Genomic DNA, 17,083 nt, shown 5'->3' on the forward strand with positions numbered 1-17,083 from the left:
TTCATTCAACCTGCTGTGGAAGATGGCTGGTGCTGAAGACTACACCATTCCCTGGACAGCCTACGCCACAGCTTTACTTCTGGAAGTGTCTGAACAAAAGCCTTCCTGCTGCAATCCAACTACAATATTTTCTGTTGTCTTCACCAAGGACAGGGGATTTCTTCTCTGAAGGTACATTTCATGTTTTGGAAGACTGGAGCAGTTTTTTCTCCATGTTCTTGCACTGGGGCCAAAGAGGTACAGTTCCCTCAGTCTTTCTTTGCAAGCTGTACTAGCAAGACCTGCAACCATTCTTCTTCTTGTTAGTTGGCTGTATCCTCTAGGTCTTTCCTGGACTTGCCTTTAGTTGGGGAACATGCTCTCCACCTTCCAAGAACAGCATGATCAGGATTCCAAGATGGTGAGAGAATAGTAAACCATAAAAGCTCTCAGTAAGACAATAAAAGCATTGCTAGTGAGAGTAAATGCACATGATTGCTTTCCTCAGTGCCTCTCTGTGTTATATAATTTTCCCTCTGTCCTTTAGTCCTGTTATCTGCAGCTTGCAAGTTCTTTAAAGCTGTAACTGTCCTGATCTGCATTCAAGTGGTGACCAGTTTGTTTCTGGAATGTCAATCATCACTGCCAGCATCATCTTCTAGGCTTTTACTTTATTCTTTATCCAGCTTGATCACACACATAGATACAGCCACACAACACATAGATACAGCCACACAACTGTGTCCTAGCAGAGGAAGTGCTCCACAGATTCCCAGCATTCCCAGCACCAGGAGCCCTGGTGTGTTGGCACAGGGCACTTTTACATTAGTATCCCAGTTAGGCGTGTGCCAGCTGAACAGGGTAGGCAGCAAATCATACTGCAAACCTAGATCTTAGCTCTGGTACAGTAATCTGCTAGGAGAGCAGACTAAAGAGATTCTCTTCTGCCAGGCAACCAGCAACAGAACAAGGGAACAGTGTCTCAAGTTGTGCCAGGGGAGGTCTAGGCTGGATGTTAGGAAGAAGTTCTTCACAGAGAGAGTGATTGGCATTGGAATGGGCTGCCCAGGGAGGTGGTGGAGTCATCATCCCTGGAGGTGTTGAAGAAAAGCCTGGATGAGGCACTTAGTGCCATGGTCTAGTTGACTGGATAGGGCTGGGTGCTAGGTTGGACTGGATGATCCCAAAGGTCTCTTCCAACCTGGTTGATACTATGATTCCTTGATGCTATTCCTCTATTACTCATGAATCTCTTTTACAGATACTGCTCAAGCTTCATTCCTAAAGCACTCCTCTCTGCACAGTTGCCTAGTTCTGACATTGCAGACACTTTCCACTCCCAAGGTGGAACTTGAAGCCATTTCTAAGAGACTGCAAGTTTTCAGATTATCCTCTCATGCTAGCTTCACTTTCCTCTTTTCTGTATTCCCTCACAGGAGGTAAAGGTTGCCTTCTACTCTATGCAGCAGTTGGGACTCTTCACAGCTTAGAATCAAACCATCATATTAATTCTTCCTGATTGATTGGCTCAGTCATAGAAATTAGCCCTAAGGCTGGAGTCCTAAACCTCCAATTCCATTTCTTTATGAGACAAACAATACATGCCTAAACAAAAGAAAGGAAAACATCCCCAAAGTAAAAGAATCAAAAAAGAAAACACAAGAAAACAAAACAAACAGAAAAGAAGAAGGGACAGCACCCAACCCAATATAAGCCAGTTCTGGAAGCATCTTGTGCTTTCTTAGACTTGGACTTTGTGGTTCATCTCATTATTCAGTACTCAATGATGTTTCAAATTATCTGGTCTTGCTTTGCATAGTGCTTTCACTCATGAATTTCTCAAGATATGTCTAAGACAGGAGTTATCAGTTAATGCAGCTGACAGCAGGAAAGTTGGCAAAGAATTGAAGTCACTTTTGAAAGAAGATGTAGGGAGGTCAGACCCACAAGCAAGAAGAAAAACATCAGTAAATGTCTAGTGGTGAAATAGGGACATACTCGGGTCAGCGAAGGGAACAGAGCAACCTAGGGACAATGCAGAGGTGGGGAGGGGGAGCACATAAAAACAAAAGAAAGGAGTTCAAATATAGCAACATTAAAAATAGTTGCCCTTGTGAAATAACTGATGAAAGCAGAGATCCTATTGGTGGAAGAAGGCACCATCACATGCAGTTATTGCCAGAGCACTGCACACGGTAGGATTGTGCAGCCCCTCTGTGAGCTGGATTGCTATGTGCAGATCTGCTCTGTGGTGCCTCTGCACAGAGCAGAAGACTGAAAACCTTGGGCAGTGCAGATGGCATTTCAGGGGGTCTCCATGGTGAGACCTACATGTGCACACTGGGATCACACTGTCTTTCTGCTGTCCTGGGTGTTATGGATGCACCAGGCCTGTGGGGACATTCCAGGTTCAGAGTAGCACAAGTGGACAGAGACAACCATCACCAAACCAAGTGACTTCTGAGTCTGCCAAACATGTCAACATCGTGCAGACTGCCTGCAGCTTCTGCACCCAAAAGCTTACACTTAAGGCTTTCAAACTTTCTCAGGATGCATTCAGCAGGCTGTAGACTACAAGTCAATCACACTGTTAGGTCTCCCTCAAACTTGTCAAGAGAAGATCTGTAGCAGAATCACTGAGCTTCACCAGCCAGAGACAAAAGCTCTTTGTACAGCCCTTACTATTAGGTGTGGTATCAGATGAGCATAATCATATCTGTTGCAATTAAGTAGGCTGTGATATCTTAGTAGAGTTCACTACATTTTTGCTTACACGTAGGTAGAGGATGGAGATCATCTAATTATCCCAGTATCAAATCATGTTATGCATTCCATTCTTGGAACTCAGCTTCCTTGGAAGCTAAACACAATGGGGCAAAAGGTCTCTACTGAATAATCTCATTCAAGAACGAAACAGATATTAGCGAGGCAGAAAGGTGCCAGTTAGCACACTCATGCTAATATCATTAGAAGTGTAGATGTTCACTCAGAGGGGGAAAATTAACTGATGAAAAAGACCTTAGGAGGAGAAGTGGCAGCTACATAGAGAGGAGCCTGAAATCTGCTTTGTTTGCACATGAGACAGCTGGTTAACAAATTATGAAGCACTAAGAAATTCAGAGGGTGTATTTTGGTAAGGGAGCAACTCCATTTTCATACATTTTCACTAAGAAACACATGTCAGAGCCTCCTATCTTCTAAGAAATAATCATGGCCAACCTGCTTCACCACCTTGTAGGTGTGCACCAACCACTGGGCAGCAGGACAAAACCTCTGGAAAGGTTTCATTGAGGACAGAATTTTCATCCCATTAGAAAAGCTTGATCATCAAATTAGTGCAATTTCTGAGGCACCTCAGCAGACAGGGAGGCAAGAGGACTTGAAGCAGGGCTGCTGGGGTATCCAACACTGCACCAGTATCACAGTATTATCAGGGTTGGAAGAGACCTCACCCAGCTAATACTGTGATACTGGTGCAGTATCACAGAGGTGGGAGATAATGTCCTCTTATAGCCTTCTGCAGAAAGCTACTTCCCATCTGCAAGCAACACCACCAGAGAAACAAAAGCCTTGTCACTCCCTTCTGAGTCCTGGGGCACTGAGCAGGTATACCTGAATCTAGCAAGCCTGCTGGGCCACTAAGAGGAAGTTTGACCTTGGTTAGCTAAAGGCCCAGAAGAAGAAGAGCTCCTTTCCACCAGGTGAAGTAAAAGTGCCTGGGAAGACAGGACGTTACAACCTGCCAAACATTTATCTAGTCTGTGCATGTGGCATATGGATGTTTGGTGGCCATGAGAGCCAATGGCATCCTGGCCTGCATCAGGAACAGTGTGGCCAGTAGGACAAGGGAGGTTATTCTGCCCCTGTATTCAACACTGCTCAGGCCACACCTTGAGTGCTGTGTCCAGTTCTGGGCTCCTCAAGTCAAGAGAGATGTTGAGGTGCTGGAAGGCATCCAGAGAAAGGCGACAAAGCTGATAAGGGGCCTGGAACACAGCCCTGTGAGGAGAGGCTGAGGGAGCTGGGGGTGTGCAGCCTAGAAAAGAGGAGGCTCAGGGCAGACCTCATTGCTGTCTACAACTACCTGAAGGGAGGCTGTAGCCAGGTGGGGTTGGTCTCTTCTGCCAGGCAACCAGCACCAGAACAAGGGGACACAGTCTCAAGTTGTGCCAGGGGAGGTCTAGGCTGGATGTTAGGAGGAATTTGTTGGCAGAGAGAGTGATTTGCATTGGAATGGGCTGCCCAGGGAGGTGGTGGAGTCACTGTGCCTGGAGGTGTTCAAAGAAAGCCTGGATGAGGCACTTAGTGCCATAGTCTAGTTGATTGGATAGGGCTGGGTGCTAGGGTGGACTTGATCTTGGAGGTCTCTTCCAACATGCTTGATTCTATGTAACCTAACTTCAAATGTCATGGTCACTAGGCATGAATGACCAAAGCACAGGGAGGGGCTGCTGTGCTGGTTTGGGTTGGGTTTGTTTTTTTTAATTCTCTAGATTTCTTCTTCCCATCCTTTCCCCACCAGCAACTCAACCCTCTGCATTCAGATGAAGGAGGCCAGCTCTCATCTCTCAGGCTCCCAAGTCCTGGTGGCAGGGTCGCTGTCTATTATTTGACTAAGGAGTGCCAAGCACATTTATGGCACCCTATAAATAATAAATAAAAATATTCATTGCTTCCCTCTCCACTGACTTATACTGAGAAGCAGGACAGTCTATTGCTCCCCCCACCACCACCACTTCCACTTACATAACTCTCTAAAGCTGGCTTTTTCCAGACTGCCAAACAATTAGTTCAGAAGCAACCAAATTTATCCGGAGCCTCCAAAGGGTTAGCTCCAAATGACAGTCAGAAGGAAGATGAAAGGGAAGAGTCAGTAACAACCAAGAGTCAGGAAAGGCCAGGACAATAGTGCAACAGGGTGGGGTCAGAGTGGAATGCAAAGTGGCAAACTAAGGACTATGCCATGGCTCTATAATTGACAACCATCACTCAGTGACTCCCACTTGGGCCATCAGCAAAGCCCAAGGAGTTGCCTTTTTCTCTTTCCAGTAATGATCAGTTAAATCATAGAATCAACCAGGTTGGGAGAGACCTCCAAGATCATCTAGTCCAACCTATCACCCAGCCCTATCCAGTCAACTAGACTATGACACTAAGTGCCTGATCCAGGCTCTTGAACACCTCCAGGGATGGTCTGACTCAGAGTAGCCCCTTCTCTTCTACTTTATCTCTTGAAGTTCCTATCTCAACTGCTTTATAACTGGCACTAATCCTGAGAAGTCCCATTACAATTTTTTACTGCCATTAAATCCCTCCAGATCAACAGAAAAGAGAACTCTGAGAGACTCAGTCAAGGCTGAAGTATATCGCAGCCTCCTTGCATCTCTATGCTATGCAGCGCTGAGCTTAAAAAGAAGAAGAATGACAAAGAAAGTAGGATTGGAGCAAAGGCAGGGGGGAAAAGCATGTTTAACACTTCACTGACTTTAAACACCTTTAGCCTTAAAACACTGAATCAATTTTTAGCACACAGGCACAGAGGTTTGTTCCAAGGATCTCAGAAAGTATAAAAACAGTGGAAACCCAAAGAATGCAGAAGAACTAAATGAGAGATAAACCTACCTGCCTACAACTGTGAGAATTTGCCTGCAGTTGTGTTTATGTACACAGTAAATGCAAGTCACCAGTTAAAAAGACCTATCACTGACACACAATATGCTGCAGGTACTTTAATAGTGATTCATTAATAGGATGACTTTTGCATAATGTCAGTGCTGCACTATACAGTGTTTGCAAACAGTTCATACTGTTGTAAGTGATGATTTACAGAGATGTGCAGGCAAATCATCAGATTTTAAGGCATAAAATTTCAGACTGTCAGAGCTCTGAGTTTTCTGTGCTTTGCTATGAGCCAATGTTTGTTCTATTAAGCTCTAGGTGGTACCACCAATGTTGGATGTGAAGGTCATATTTAAGCCAAAGACTGAAAGCAGTTCAACTTGCTTACAGGAAGATGTCCCCCAAAAGAAGCACTGGAAGGGATCACAGAAACATTCAGGTTGGAAAAGATCCTCATGATCATCAAGCCCAACTGATAACTCTACAAAGTTCACCCTACACCATATCAGCAAGCACCACATCTAAACAGGCTCTAAACACATTCAGGAATAGTGACTCAACCACCTCCCCAGGCAGCCTGCTCCAATGCTTGACCACTCCTGCTATGAAAAAAAAACTTCCTAATGTCCAGTTTAAATCTACCCTGCTGCAGCTTGAGGCTATTAAGGAGATTCAACTCTACCCTACACTGAGTCCAGTTCTGGTGTCACCATCGTAAAAAGGACATAGAACTGTTGGAGTGAGTTCAGAAAAGGGCCACAAGGATGATGCATGGGCTGGAGGATGTGCTGTGACAGTAGGCTATGAAGGTAGCCTGGGGGAGCTGAGGTTGCTCAGCCTGGAGAAGATTCCAATGGGAACCTTACAGCTGCCTTCCAATGCCAGAAGAGAATCTACAGGAAGGCTGGGGAGAGACTTTTCATAAGGGTACCTAGTGACAAGACAAAGGCATTAGGAAGAGGGAGAGTAGGTTTAGACTAGATCTTAGGAAGAAGTTCTTCAGAAAGAGGACGATGAGATGCTGGAACACATTGCGCAGCGAGGTTGTGGATGTCAGTTTGGATGAGGTCTTGAGCAACCAAGTCCAACTGAGAGGTGTCCCTGCCCACAGCAGGGAGGTTGGCATAGATGATCTGTAAGGTCACTTCCACCCTAAGCCATTCTATAATTCTATGACCCTATGGTGTAAGGTTTAAGGGCTTGGGTTGTCTTTGTAATTTTGAGTTTCCAGTCAAGTAAGGTGCATCAGACTGGATGCCTTTTTTGAAAGGTTGTAATTTATCACCAGAAGACAGAGTTGGAAGCAGCATGGCCTAACTTCTTTCTAGTTAGGCCTTTCTCCATGAAGGTCCCTTGACAATAAAAGTCATAGCACTGTTGAAAGGGCTGCACATTTTCTGCCTTTGGACACACACATCAAACTTCTTTTGCACCACGCAGAATAAAGCCAAAGTCAAACGGAAGACAAATATCTGCTGATAGCACAGTGCGTAGACCCATGGAAGATCTGTACTGCCTCCAAGCTCTCCACTTAGATAACCTTCCCTTTACAGACCTTAAAAGGCACATGACTGACCCTGCTTTTGGTCCCCTTGGTAGATTTCTAGCTGACAGACCTGCCCTGCATTTTCTCTAGGCTTCTCCAGAGCAGGTATTTGTGGCACAAAAGCTCCAAGCTCAGGAAAGCATTTAACTTCAATCATGTGAATAATAGCCCGTTGACTTTAATGTCTCCACTCCTGAGCACAAAGTTAAGCACCTGCTTAAGTGTTCTGCATATTTTGGATCCTGGTGTAATTTAGATTTAATGTGCCACAGATCACAATGTGGGAAATAATTCATTTTTTCAGTTTTATGACTGAGCATCTATTACTGCAGAAACATAGCAGAGCACTGCTGAGCCCAGTTCTGTTCAATATCTTTATCTATGATCTGGACCAGGGGATTGAGTCCAGCATCAGTAAGTTTGCAGATGACACCAAGATAGGAGCAGCTGTGGATCTGTTGGAAGGTAGGAGAGACCTGCAGAGGAACCTTGACAGGCTGGATGGGTGACCAGAGGCCAATGGGATGAGATTTAACAAGGCCAAGGGCAGGGTTCTGCACTTTGGCCACAACAACCCCAAGCAGCACTACAGGATGGGGACAGAGTGGCTGGAGAGCAGCCAGGAAGAAAGGGACCTGGGGGTGCTGGTAGATAGTAGCCAAATATGAGCCAGCAGTGTGCCCAGGTGGCCATGAGAGCCAATAGCATCCTGACCTGCATCAGGAACAGTGTGGGCAGCAGGACAAGGGAGGTTATTCTGCCCATGTACTCAGCACTGGTCAGGACACATCTTGAGTGTTATGTCCAGTTCTGGGCTCCTCAATTCAAGAGAGATGAGATACAGGAACATGTCCAGAGAAGGGTGACGAAGCTGGTGAGGGGCCTGGAACACAAACCCTGTGAGGAGAGGCTGAGGGAGCTGGGGGTGTGCAGCCTGGAAAAGAGGAGGCTCAGGGGTGACCTCATTGCTGTCTACAACTACCTGAAGGGAGGCTGTAGCCAGGTAGGGTTGGTCTCTTCTGTCAGGCAACCAGCACCAGAACAAGGGGACAGATTCTCAAGTTGTGCCAGGGGAGGTCTAGGCTGGATGTTAGGAGGAAGTTGTTGGCAGAGAGAGTGATTGGCATTGGAATGGGCTGCCCAGGGAGGTGCAGTTGCCATCCCTGGAAGTGTTCAAGCAAAGCCTGGATGAGGCACTTAGTGCCATGGTCTAGGTGACTGGATAGGGCTGGGTGCTAGGTTGGACTGGATAATCTTGGAGGTCTCTTCCAACCTGGTTGATTCTATGATCTTTTTCTTGCAGGTTTTTCAGTAAGACTTTTGCTTCGTAACCACAGGAGATATTTCCTTCACCTCAGAATCATGTATGTTGCTTTGTCTTCCAATTGCCTCCTCCTGTCCCTTTCCATTGATACAGAAAATAAAAAAGTTCATCTTCATTTTCCTTTTGTCTCCCCAATTTTATGAGTAGCGCCCTCAGAAAACACCAAGTCAAAACCTTATCTCAAATAAATAAACTCATACATAAATAATGTGTTTCAAGTATAGTAAAATAAGCTACTTAAGCAAATACCAGCATTTGTCTCTGCTCTTTGATAATCCCCTGGATTTTTATTTTCATTTTTTCTTTCTCAGTAAAAATATTGACCAGTTTTAAGTCCAAAAATCCACCTGTTGAAAAAAAACAAACAACAAAACCATCTGACCTATACTGCATAGGCTTTCGTCTTGACGTTCCACTGACAGCTTAGAAAGCAAATCAGTGAAACACACGTGTGACATTTCAGCTGTCTACATTCATTTGCTTCGGCTCTCTTATACTCTCTTTGTTCTTTATCTTAATTTCTTTTGTTTCCCAATGAAAACATTGGCCAGTTTTAACTCCAAAAAGTGCATCTGTCAAAGGGAAAAAAATAACCACCTGACCTATGCTGCACAGAGACAGGGCATTTGTCTTGGCGTTCCACTGACATCTAAGGCAAACACACGTGTGAAGTTCCAGCTATCTGTATTCATTTGCCTCTGCTCTCTCATACTCTCCTGGATTTTTGTTTCCCAATGAAAACATTGGCCACTTTTAACTCCAAAAAGTGCATCTGTCAAAGAAAACAAATTAACCACCTGACCTACGCTGCACAGACTTCTGTCTCGGTGTTTCACTGACATCTTGAAAAGCAGATCAAACACATGTGTGACGTTTCAGCTCTCGATACTCATTTGCCTCAGCCCTCTTATACTCTCTTTGTTCTTTGTCTTAATTTCTTTTGTTTCCCACTGAAAACAGTGGTCAGTTTTAACTCCAAAAAGTGCATCTGTCAAAGAAAACAGAATAACCACCTGACCTATGCTGCACAGACTTCTGTCTCGGTGTTTCACTGACATCTTGAAAAGCAAATGAGACAAATACAACTGTGAAGTTTCAGCTCTCTGTATTCATTTGCTTTGGCTCTCTTATACTCTCCTGGGTTTTTACCTTAATTTCTTTTTTTTTTCCCCAGTGAAAACATTGGCCAGTTTTAACTCCAAAAAGTGCATCTGTCAAAGAAAACCGAATAACCACCTGACCTATGCTGCACAGACTTTTGTCTCGGTGTTTCACTGACATCTTGAAAAGCAGATCAAACACACGTGTGACGTTTCAGCTCTCGATATTCATTTGCCTCAGCCCTCTTATACTCTCTTTGTTCTTTGTCTTAATTTCTTTTGTTTCCCAATGAAAACATTGGCCAGTTTTAACTCCAAAAAGTGCATCTGTCAAAGGGAAAAAAAATAACCACCTGACCTATGCTGCACAGAGACAGGGCATTTGTCTTGGCGTTCCACTGACATCTAAGGCAAACACACGTGTGAAGTTCCAGCTATCTGTATTCATTTGCCTCTGCTCTCTCATACTCTCCTGGATTTTTGTTTCCCAATGAAAACATTGGCCACTTTTAACTCCAAAAAGTGCATCTGTCAAAGAAAACAAATTAACCACCTGACCTACGCTGCACAGACTTCTGCCTCGGTGTTTCACTGACATCTCGAAAAGCAGATCAGTCAAACACACATGTGTGACATTTCAGCTCTCTATAATAATTTGCCTCTGCTCTCTCATACTCTCCTGGATTTTTGTTTCCCACTGAAAACATTGGCCAGTTTTAACTCCAAAAATTGCATCTGTCAAAGAAAACAGAATAACCACCTGACCTATGCTGCACAGACTTTTGTCTCGGCGTTCCACTGACATCTTGAAAAGCAGATCAGACAAATACAAGTGTGAAGTATCAGCTCTCTGTATTCATTTGCTTTGGCTCTCTTATACTCTCCTGGATTTTTATCTTAATTTTTTTTGTTTCCCAGTGAAAACATTGGCCAGTTTTAACTCCAAAAAGTGCATCTGTCAAAGGGAAAAAAATAACCATCTGACCTATGCTGCACAGAGACAGGGCATTTGTCCTGGCGTTCCACTGACATCTAAGGCAAACACACATGTGAAGTTTCAGCTATCTGTATTCATTTGCCTCTGCTCTCTCATGCTCTCCTGGACTTTTGTTTCCCACTGAAAACATTGGCCACTTTTAACTCCAAAAAGTGCATCTGTCAAAGAAAACAAATTAACCACCTGACCTATGCTGCACAGACTTTTGTCTCGGTGTTTCACTGACATCTTGAAAAGCAGATCAAACACACGTGTGACGTTTCAGCTCTCGATATTCATTTGCCGCAGCCCTCTTATACTCTCTTTGTTCTTTGTCTTAATTTCTTTTGTTTCCCAATGAAAACATTGGCCAGTTTTAACTCCAAAAAGTGCATCTGTCAAAGGGAAAAAAATAACCATCTGACCTATGCTGCACAGAGACAGGGCATTTGTCTTGGCGTTCCACTGACATCTAAGGCAAACACACATGTGAAGTTTCAGCTATCTGTATTCATTTGCCTCTGCTCTCTCATACTCTCCTGGATTTTTGTTTCCCAATGAAAACATTGGCCACTTTTAACTCCAAAAAGTGCATCTGTCAAAGAAAACAGAATAACCACCTGACCTATGCTGCACAGACTTTTGTCTCGGTGTTTCACTGACATCTTGAAAAGCAAATGAGACAAATACAACTGTGAAGTTTCAGCTCTCTGTATTCATTTGCTTTGGCTCTCTTATACTCTCCTGGGTTTTTACCTTAATTTCTTTTTTTTTTCCCCAGTGAAAACATTGGCCAGTTTTAACTCCAAAAAGTGCATCTGTCAAAGGGAAAAAAAATAACCACCTGACCTATGCTGCACAGAGACAGGGCATTTGTCTTGGCGTTCCACTGACATCTAAGGCAAACACACGTGTGAAGTTTCAGCTATCTGTATTCATTTGCCTCTGCTCTCTCATGCTCTCTTGGATTTTTGTTTCCCACTGAAAACATTGGCCACTTTTAACTCCAAAAAGTGCATCTGTCAAAGAAAACAAATTAACCACCTGACCTATGCTGCACAGACTTCTGTCTCGGTGTTTCACTGACATCTTGAAAAGCAGATCAAACACATGTGTGACATTTCAGCTCTCGATACTCATTTGCCTCAGCCCTCTTATACTCTCTTTGTTCTTTGTCTTAATTTCTTTTGTTTCCCACTGAAAACAGTGGTCAGTTTTAACTCCAAAAAGTGCATCTGTCAAAGAAAACAGAATAACCACCTGACCTATGCTGCACAGACTTCTGTCTCGGTGTTTCACTGACATCTTGAAAAGCAAATGAGACAAATACAACTGTGAAGTTTCAGCTCTCTGTATTCATTTGCTTTGGCTCTCTTATACTCTCCTGGGTTTTTACCTTAATTTCTTTTTTTTTTCCCCAGTGAAAACATTGGCCAGTTTTAACTCCAAAAAGTGCATCTGTCAAAGGGAAAAAAAATAACCACCTGACCTATGCTGCACAGAGACAGGGCATTTGTCTTGGCGTTCCACTGACGTCTAAGGCAAACACACATGTGAAGTTTCAGCTATCTGTATTCATTTGCCTCTGCTCTCTCATGCTCTCTTGGATTTTTGTTTCCCACTGAAAACATTGGCCAGTTTTAACTCCAAAAAGTGCATCTGTCAAAGAAAACAAATTAACCACCTGACCTACGCTGCACAGACTTCTGTCTCGGCGTTCCACTGACACCTTCAAAAGCAGATTAACTCACACACATGTGTGAAGCTTCAGCAATCTGTATTCATTTGCAAGCATGCAGAAATCCATTTCTCCCCTCTTTATGTGAATGACAAAATTACCATTTTGATACTTTATTAGCTTCTTTGGCATTTCCAACTAATTTATAGGCACGGGTACTTTTCTTTTTCTTAATTCTTCTGATTATTAACCTACTGCTTTCTAAATTATTTTCTTTCAATGCCCTGCTGGCTGTCCACATTTGCTTTTTTATTCTATTACTGCTGTATATGAATGAGAATTAGGCAGAGCTATTAGATTATTTCACACATTAGTTCATTTCATATAATCTTTCCTGTATTTATTGCCTTCGTTAGACTGAAGTACCGCAGGCACTTGTTTCTCTAACGTGTCTGAAGCTCTCCTGCTAAGGGAAATTGGGTTACAGCTCCTGATTACAGAATCCAAACCCGGGAGCTGACTGCAGCATTCTGCAACAGGCCTTCTTACCAGCAGGACTTTTACAGGGGGTCAGGGTTATAGCAGCCCCCACCGTGGACCCCAGATGGCTGCAGCCCTGCTGGTACTGTCAGTGAGGGATAGAGCTCTGGCTAGAGAGCAGACCTGGCCAGCATAGCTCGGCCCCTGCCAGGACCAGGTCCAGCTGTTTCTCCGCACATGGTGGAACGCTGGAGTCAGTGGGTACAGGTTTAGATCTTGTGCAGAAGGAGAGTAGTTCAGCCTGCTGCAAGCACAAGGAGCTGGAAGGGAGATGCTGTCAGAGGAGGCTTTTTGCCCGCAGAACTCACGGGGCCTGTGCTGCTCTCAGAGATGAGTGGGTTTCTCCTTCCTCAAAATGCCTACAGCTGCACTGGCATTAAAAGCTGCAGCTTGAAGTATGATTTAGCAGCTACTAGGATTAACATGGGCGAATTAACAGCCAGCATGAGCTGGGTTCCTAGGTCAGCCGTGGCACCAGTTTTGGACCAGATGAGCACAAAGAGGTGGCGCTCAGCAGGGTGAGCATCACCTGGGCCAGAGAGAGCATGGCAGAGATGGCAGAGGTCCCTAAGCTCGTTACAGGAAGCCTCCTACCACCCTCAGTCCAACCCATGACCCAGGCACAGAAGTGTCTGTTCCAGCCCAGGTCAGACAGGCCTGCTCATGCATCCACATAGCAGAGTGGGAATATGACATCAGTCATTGTCTTGCATGTCATTACGGAGCAAATGATTGGGTGTAGATAAAATCCCATCCAAGTCTTAAGACAGCCAGAGTGTTTCAGCCCAGTTTTCTGGGGAAGCAGCATGCCAGCTCTTGGAGTACCTCTCCCCAGGCAAGGCCCAAGTGAGAGGGTCCAAGGAGACCCTGAGGGTGGCTGTGACAGGGTGTAGCCAGCCTGACCTTGACAAGTGTTCCCCAGCCAGGCACAGTAATGGATTTTGTGAGTGCATCTGGCATTTTGGCCGCTGTACAGTGCCAGTGGGACATCTTCCCCAGGTACTGTCACGCTTACAAAAACATTTGCAAGCAGATCTGGGTCTAGAAACTAGGAACAATATCTCTTAAAATAACTTGGTTCTTTGCCTGTCAGCTTGGATTCCATCCTCTGCCGACACCTTTTGCTGGACACGGTTGCCCTTGCCAGCTCTTGTAGCAGGCCAGAAGGTTGATCTGCCTCATTTTTGCTGTGGACACTAGATCGTGCACTGGAGATAGAACAGACTGGGAGCTACAGTCATTTCTCTTAGCTACCTGGCTTTGGTCAGTGACTGCCTCCTCTGAAAGCCTGAAGTGGCCAATTTAAGCCAGCTGCAAAAAAGGAGATGGAGCACAGCACACCTCCACCTGTCCTGGATGTGGCTGTGTCCTGTATCCTGTCCAAGCAGCTCATGGAACGAGAGGGTGATGCTAGCAGGATGTGGACTGTGGAAGAGGGAAAAGACAAAATTATGAAGAATTAATTCCTCCCAAACAAGGGCATCTGGAAGCAGCCTGTCAGACACCTGAACGACCACTCTCACACTGTGAGACCTTCTGCATGTTCTGAGAGTGGAAATCCTCAAGGCACACGAGCCCACAGATCAAGCTCATTCACTCGCATCTTTTGGATGGAGTCAGTCACACCTGTCTTTATTCTCCAGAGGCAGCAGCTGGCCTTCAGTTTTTACCATCCAATTTTCTCTGGTTCCAGATGCTCTGGTAGATTGCAGTTCTACCCAGGTGTTGCACTCGCACTAGCAGCTGTGTTCGAGGCATATTGCAATGATCCCAATGTGAATTATGCCCTTTCTCTTCCCCAGAAACAAAGCACATAACACTTTAGGACAGCAAAAGCAAACACAGGTATGTTGGCAAAGAAAAGCAGAAGAAAATGACCTCAATCCAATACACACAGGCAGTCTTACAGTGAAATCTACTAAAATAGGCCCAGAAACTCGTGTCTAAAGGCTCTGTGAAGCTCCAGGAGTGACCGCTTTCGATTGGTATTTCATGCACATATCTCTGCAGGTATGAAGAGTACCTTGAATAACGTGAGAATGAAAGCATGGCTCTCTCTGTGAGCCCAGGCACAGCCTGAAACAATAGATCACAGCTATGAACTATCCCATTTAGCTCAGACGGTTGAAAACCTAATGGTGACAAACTAATGTTAACTCTGACAGGGCTGGCTGGTTGTGAACAAAGTCATTCAGACTGAAGGAGACCACAGCTTCTAAGGAGTCTCCACGACAACTTCTACTTGGCAGAAAAGCATCCTCCCCTCCACTCCCTCTTCAATACACTACACTGTCATTGTGGTGACAAAGTAAAACAAATTGAGGCTGAAACAAAATAAATAGCAGGAGCACTTCTGCATGGATTGTATTATTCTGTGTCATATTTCATTCCAGGAAAAGTAAAAACAACAAAAGAGGGACAAAAAAATCCTCTTAAAAATTAATCCACCTGAGAATTGCCACGCTGCTGCACAGGGCAGTGCATACACACTGGGTCTGGCTGCAATTTATTCATACACTATCAAGGGTGGCACAAAAGACAGTAACTATAACCAGACCAGCAGCAGAAAACTGACACTTGCAGTCCTTTTTTTGCTGCTACCCCTGATAGCAGTGTGGGGAACCTACTGCTTCTTGGTTGCTCTACAACAGAATGACCAATTAAGCAGCCCCAGTGACTAAGTAACAAACCCAGTATGGGCAACAGACCCTTGCAACACTCAATGCCTTGCGAGTAACCACACTGCAAAGCAAAAATAAAGCACTGTGCAAAGCTTCAGGCCCTCAGAAGCCAGCCAGTGCTCCCCTGCATGCATGAGCAACCTCTACAAAATCTTCAGTGTGCAAAGCCCAGCACAAGCAAGTGCTCTGCGAGGACAAAATGCAGTTCATGTAAACAAGGCAGTGAAATGCACTCTGAACAAGAAACAATTTCTAGCACTAAGCTTCCAAAGGCCTCAAAAAAAGCATTTTTCTTCGAATGCAAGTAATAGAAAATCATCAAACCCAAACTGATTTACCCCCATGGACAGAATTTATCCCCCAGGACAAACGAACAGCTCATATTTGCTAGCCTAATGGCCAGTCTTCCTGCCCAGACAAATTATTTCATCCTGAAAAACCAGGTTACAGCCAGCACACACCTCGTCTCTAAAGCTCCATTAGTTCCTTTCTTTTCTGACAATTGAGGTGTGGTTTGGGATCATGCAAGCAAGCACTGCTCAGTTCTGTTTCTAATTCGTTCCTGGAGAGCTTAAAACATGTAAAAATATAACTGAATAGCAACAAAGAACAGTTGTGCTATTTAAGCCAGGCACTAAAGCTATAATGTGACTGGAAAAACCCGAACACCTTCCCAGCAAAGGTAAAAAAGAGGACAGAGCAACCTCTTTTGTGGCAAAAGCTGCTTTGGTGCTTTGGGTGGATCCATTACCTTTTTGTCGCTCAAGCCAGACACCTGGTCCACGTATTCCTCTTGGATCATGAAGGCAGCCAGGTTGGCAGTGTAGCTGGCCAGAAAGATGACAGCGAAGAAGGCCCACACCGACACCATGATCTTGCTAGTGGTACCCTTGGGATTCTGCACTGGCACAGAGTTGTTGAACACCAGCCCCCACAGCAACCAGATAGCTTTGCCAATGGTGAAAGAGGGACCTCCTGGCTCTAGAGTGATTAAGAAACATGATCCCACAGTGAGCATCTCAGAGTAAATGGTCTGCATTTCTACGCACACACGCATCTGGAGTTCAGAGTTAAGAGCAGTCTCTATTCTCACACGCGAGATGAACGTTCACAGCTGCGCTCCCCTGTGTCCATGACATCATATCTCAGCAAAGTGCCACCCTGAAAAACCATTGCTTTAAAACAGCCTTGGGCTTCCATGTTTGGGGTCTCAGAGATTTCTGCTGAAACCTTACACAGGGGCTTTTCTTGTGCCTCATTTGTCTAAGTGAAAGTCCACACATTCCACTTCTGTTCAAATGCTGTCACCAGAAATAGTTTGCTTAGAAAAAAATCTGTCTTCTTGTTTAGCTGTTTAACAGTGATGTAGTCCTTCAGCTCCCAGCATACACCTGTGCAAACCATGACCTTCACTGCACTTGTACAGGTGCAAAGAAGAGCATTATCTGATAAAAGGGCTCTACAAATTCCTTTGCAAAAGGCTTTAATTACCCAGTGTGTTGGAGACACACAGACCAGAGGAGAACACGGCTCCCTCTCACCACCTTCTGTGTTTGAGGTGTGTAACAGTGACACATGTTCTGCTCTGCCTCCAGAAAATCACAGCCCTGGCCCTGACAGTCCAGGAGCAGATCCAGTGT

General features: G+C 44.8%; 1 protein-coding gene across 7 annotated transcripts in view; it reads right to left on the bottom strand.

The window, feature by feature from the left end:
- GRIN2B (glutamate ionotropic receptor NMDA type subunit 2B) overlaps positions 1 to 17,083 on the bottom strand; it is a 332,222-nt gene that overhangs the window by 18,500 nt on the left and 296,639 nt on the right. For all 7 annotated transcript variants that reach the window (XM_064155083.1, XM_064155084.1, XM_064155085.1 and 4 more), the window contains one exon: positions 16,195 to 16,424. In XM_064155083.1, the coding sequence (XP_064011153.1) occupies positions 16,195 to 16,424 (230 nt within the window). The remainder of the gene's footprint in view (positions 1 to 16,194; positions 16,425 to 17,083) is intronic.

The sequence above is a fragment of the Pogoniulus pusillus genome, chromosome 15, assembly GCF_015220805.1.
Source record: "Pogoniulus pusillus isolate bPogPus1 chromosome 15, bPogPus1.pri, whole genome shotgun sequence".
In the NCBI taxonomy this organism is placed as follows: domain Eukaryota; kingdom Metazoa; phylum Chordata; class Aves; order Piciformes; family Lybiidae; genus Pogoniulus; species Pogoniulus pusillus.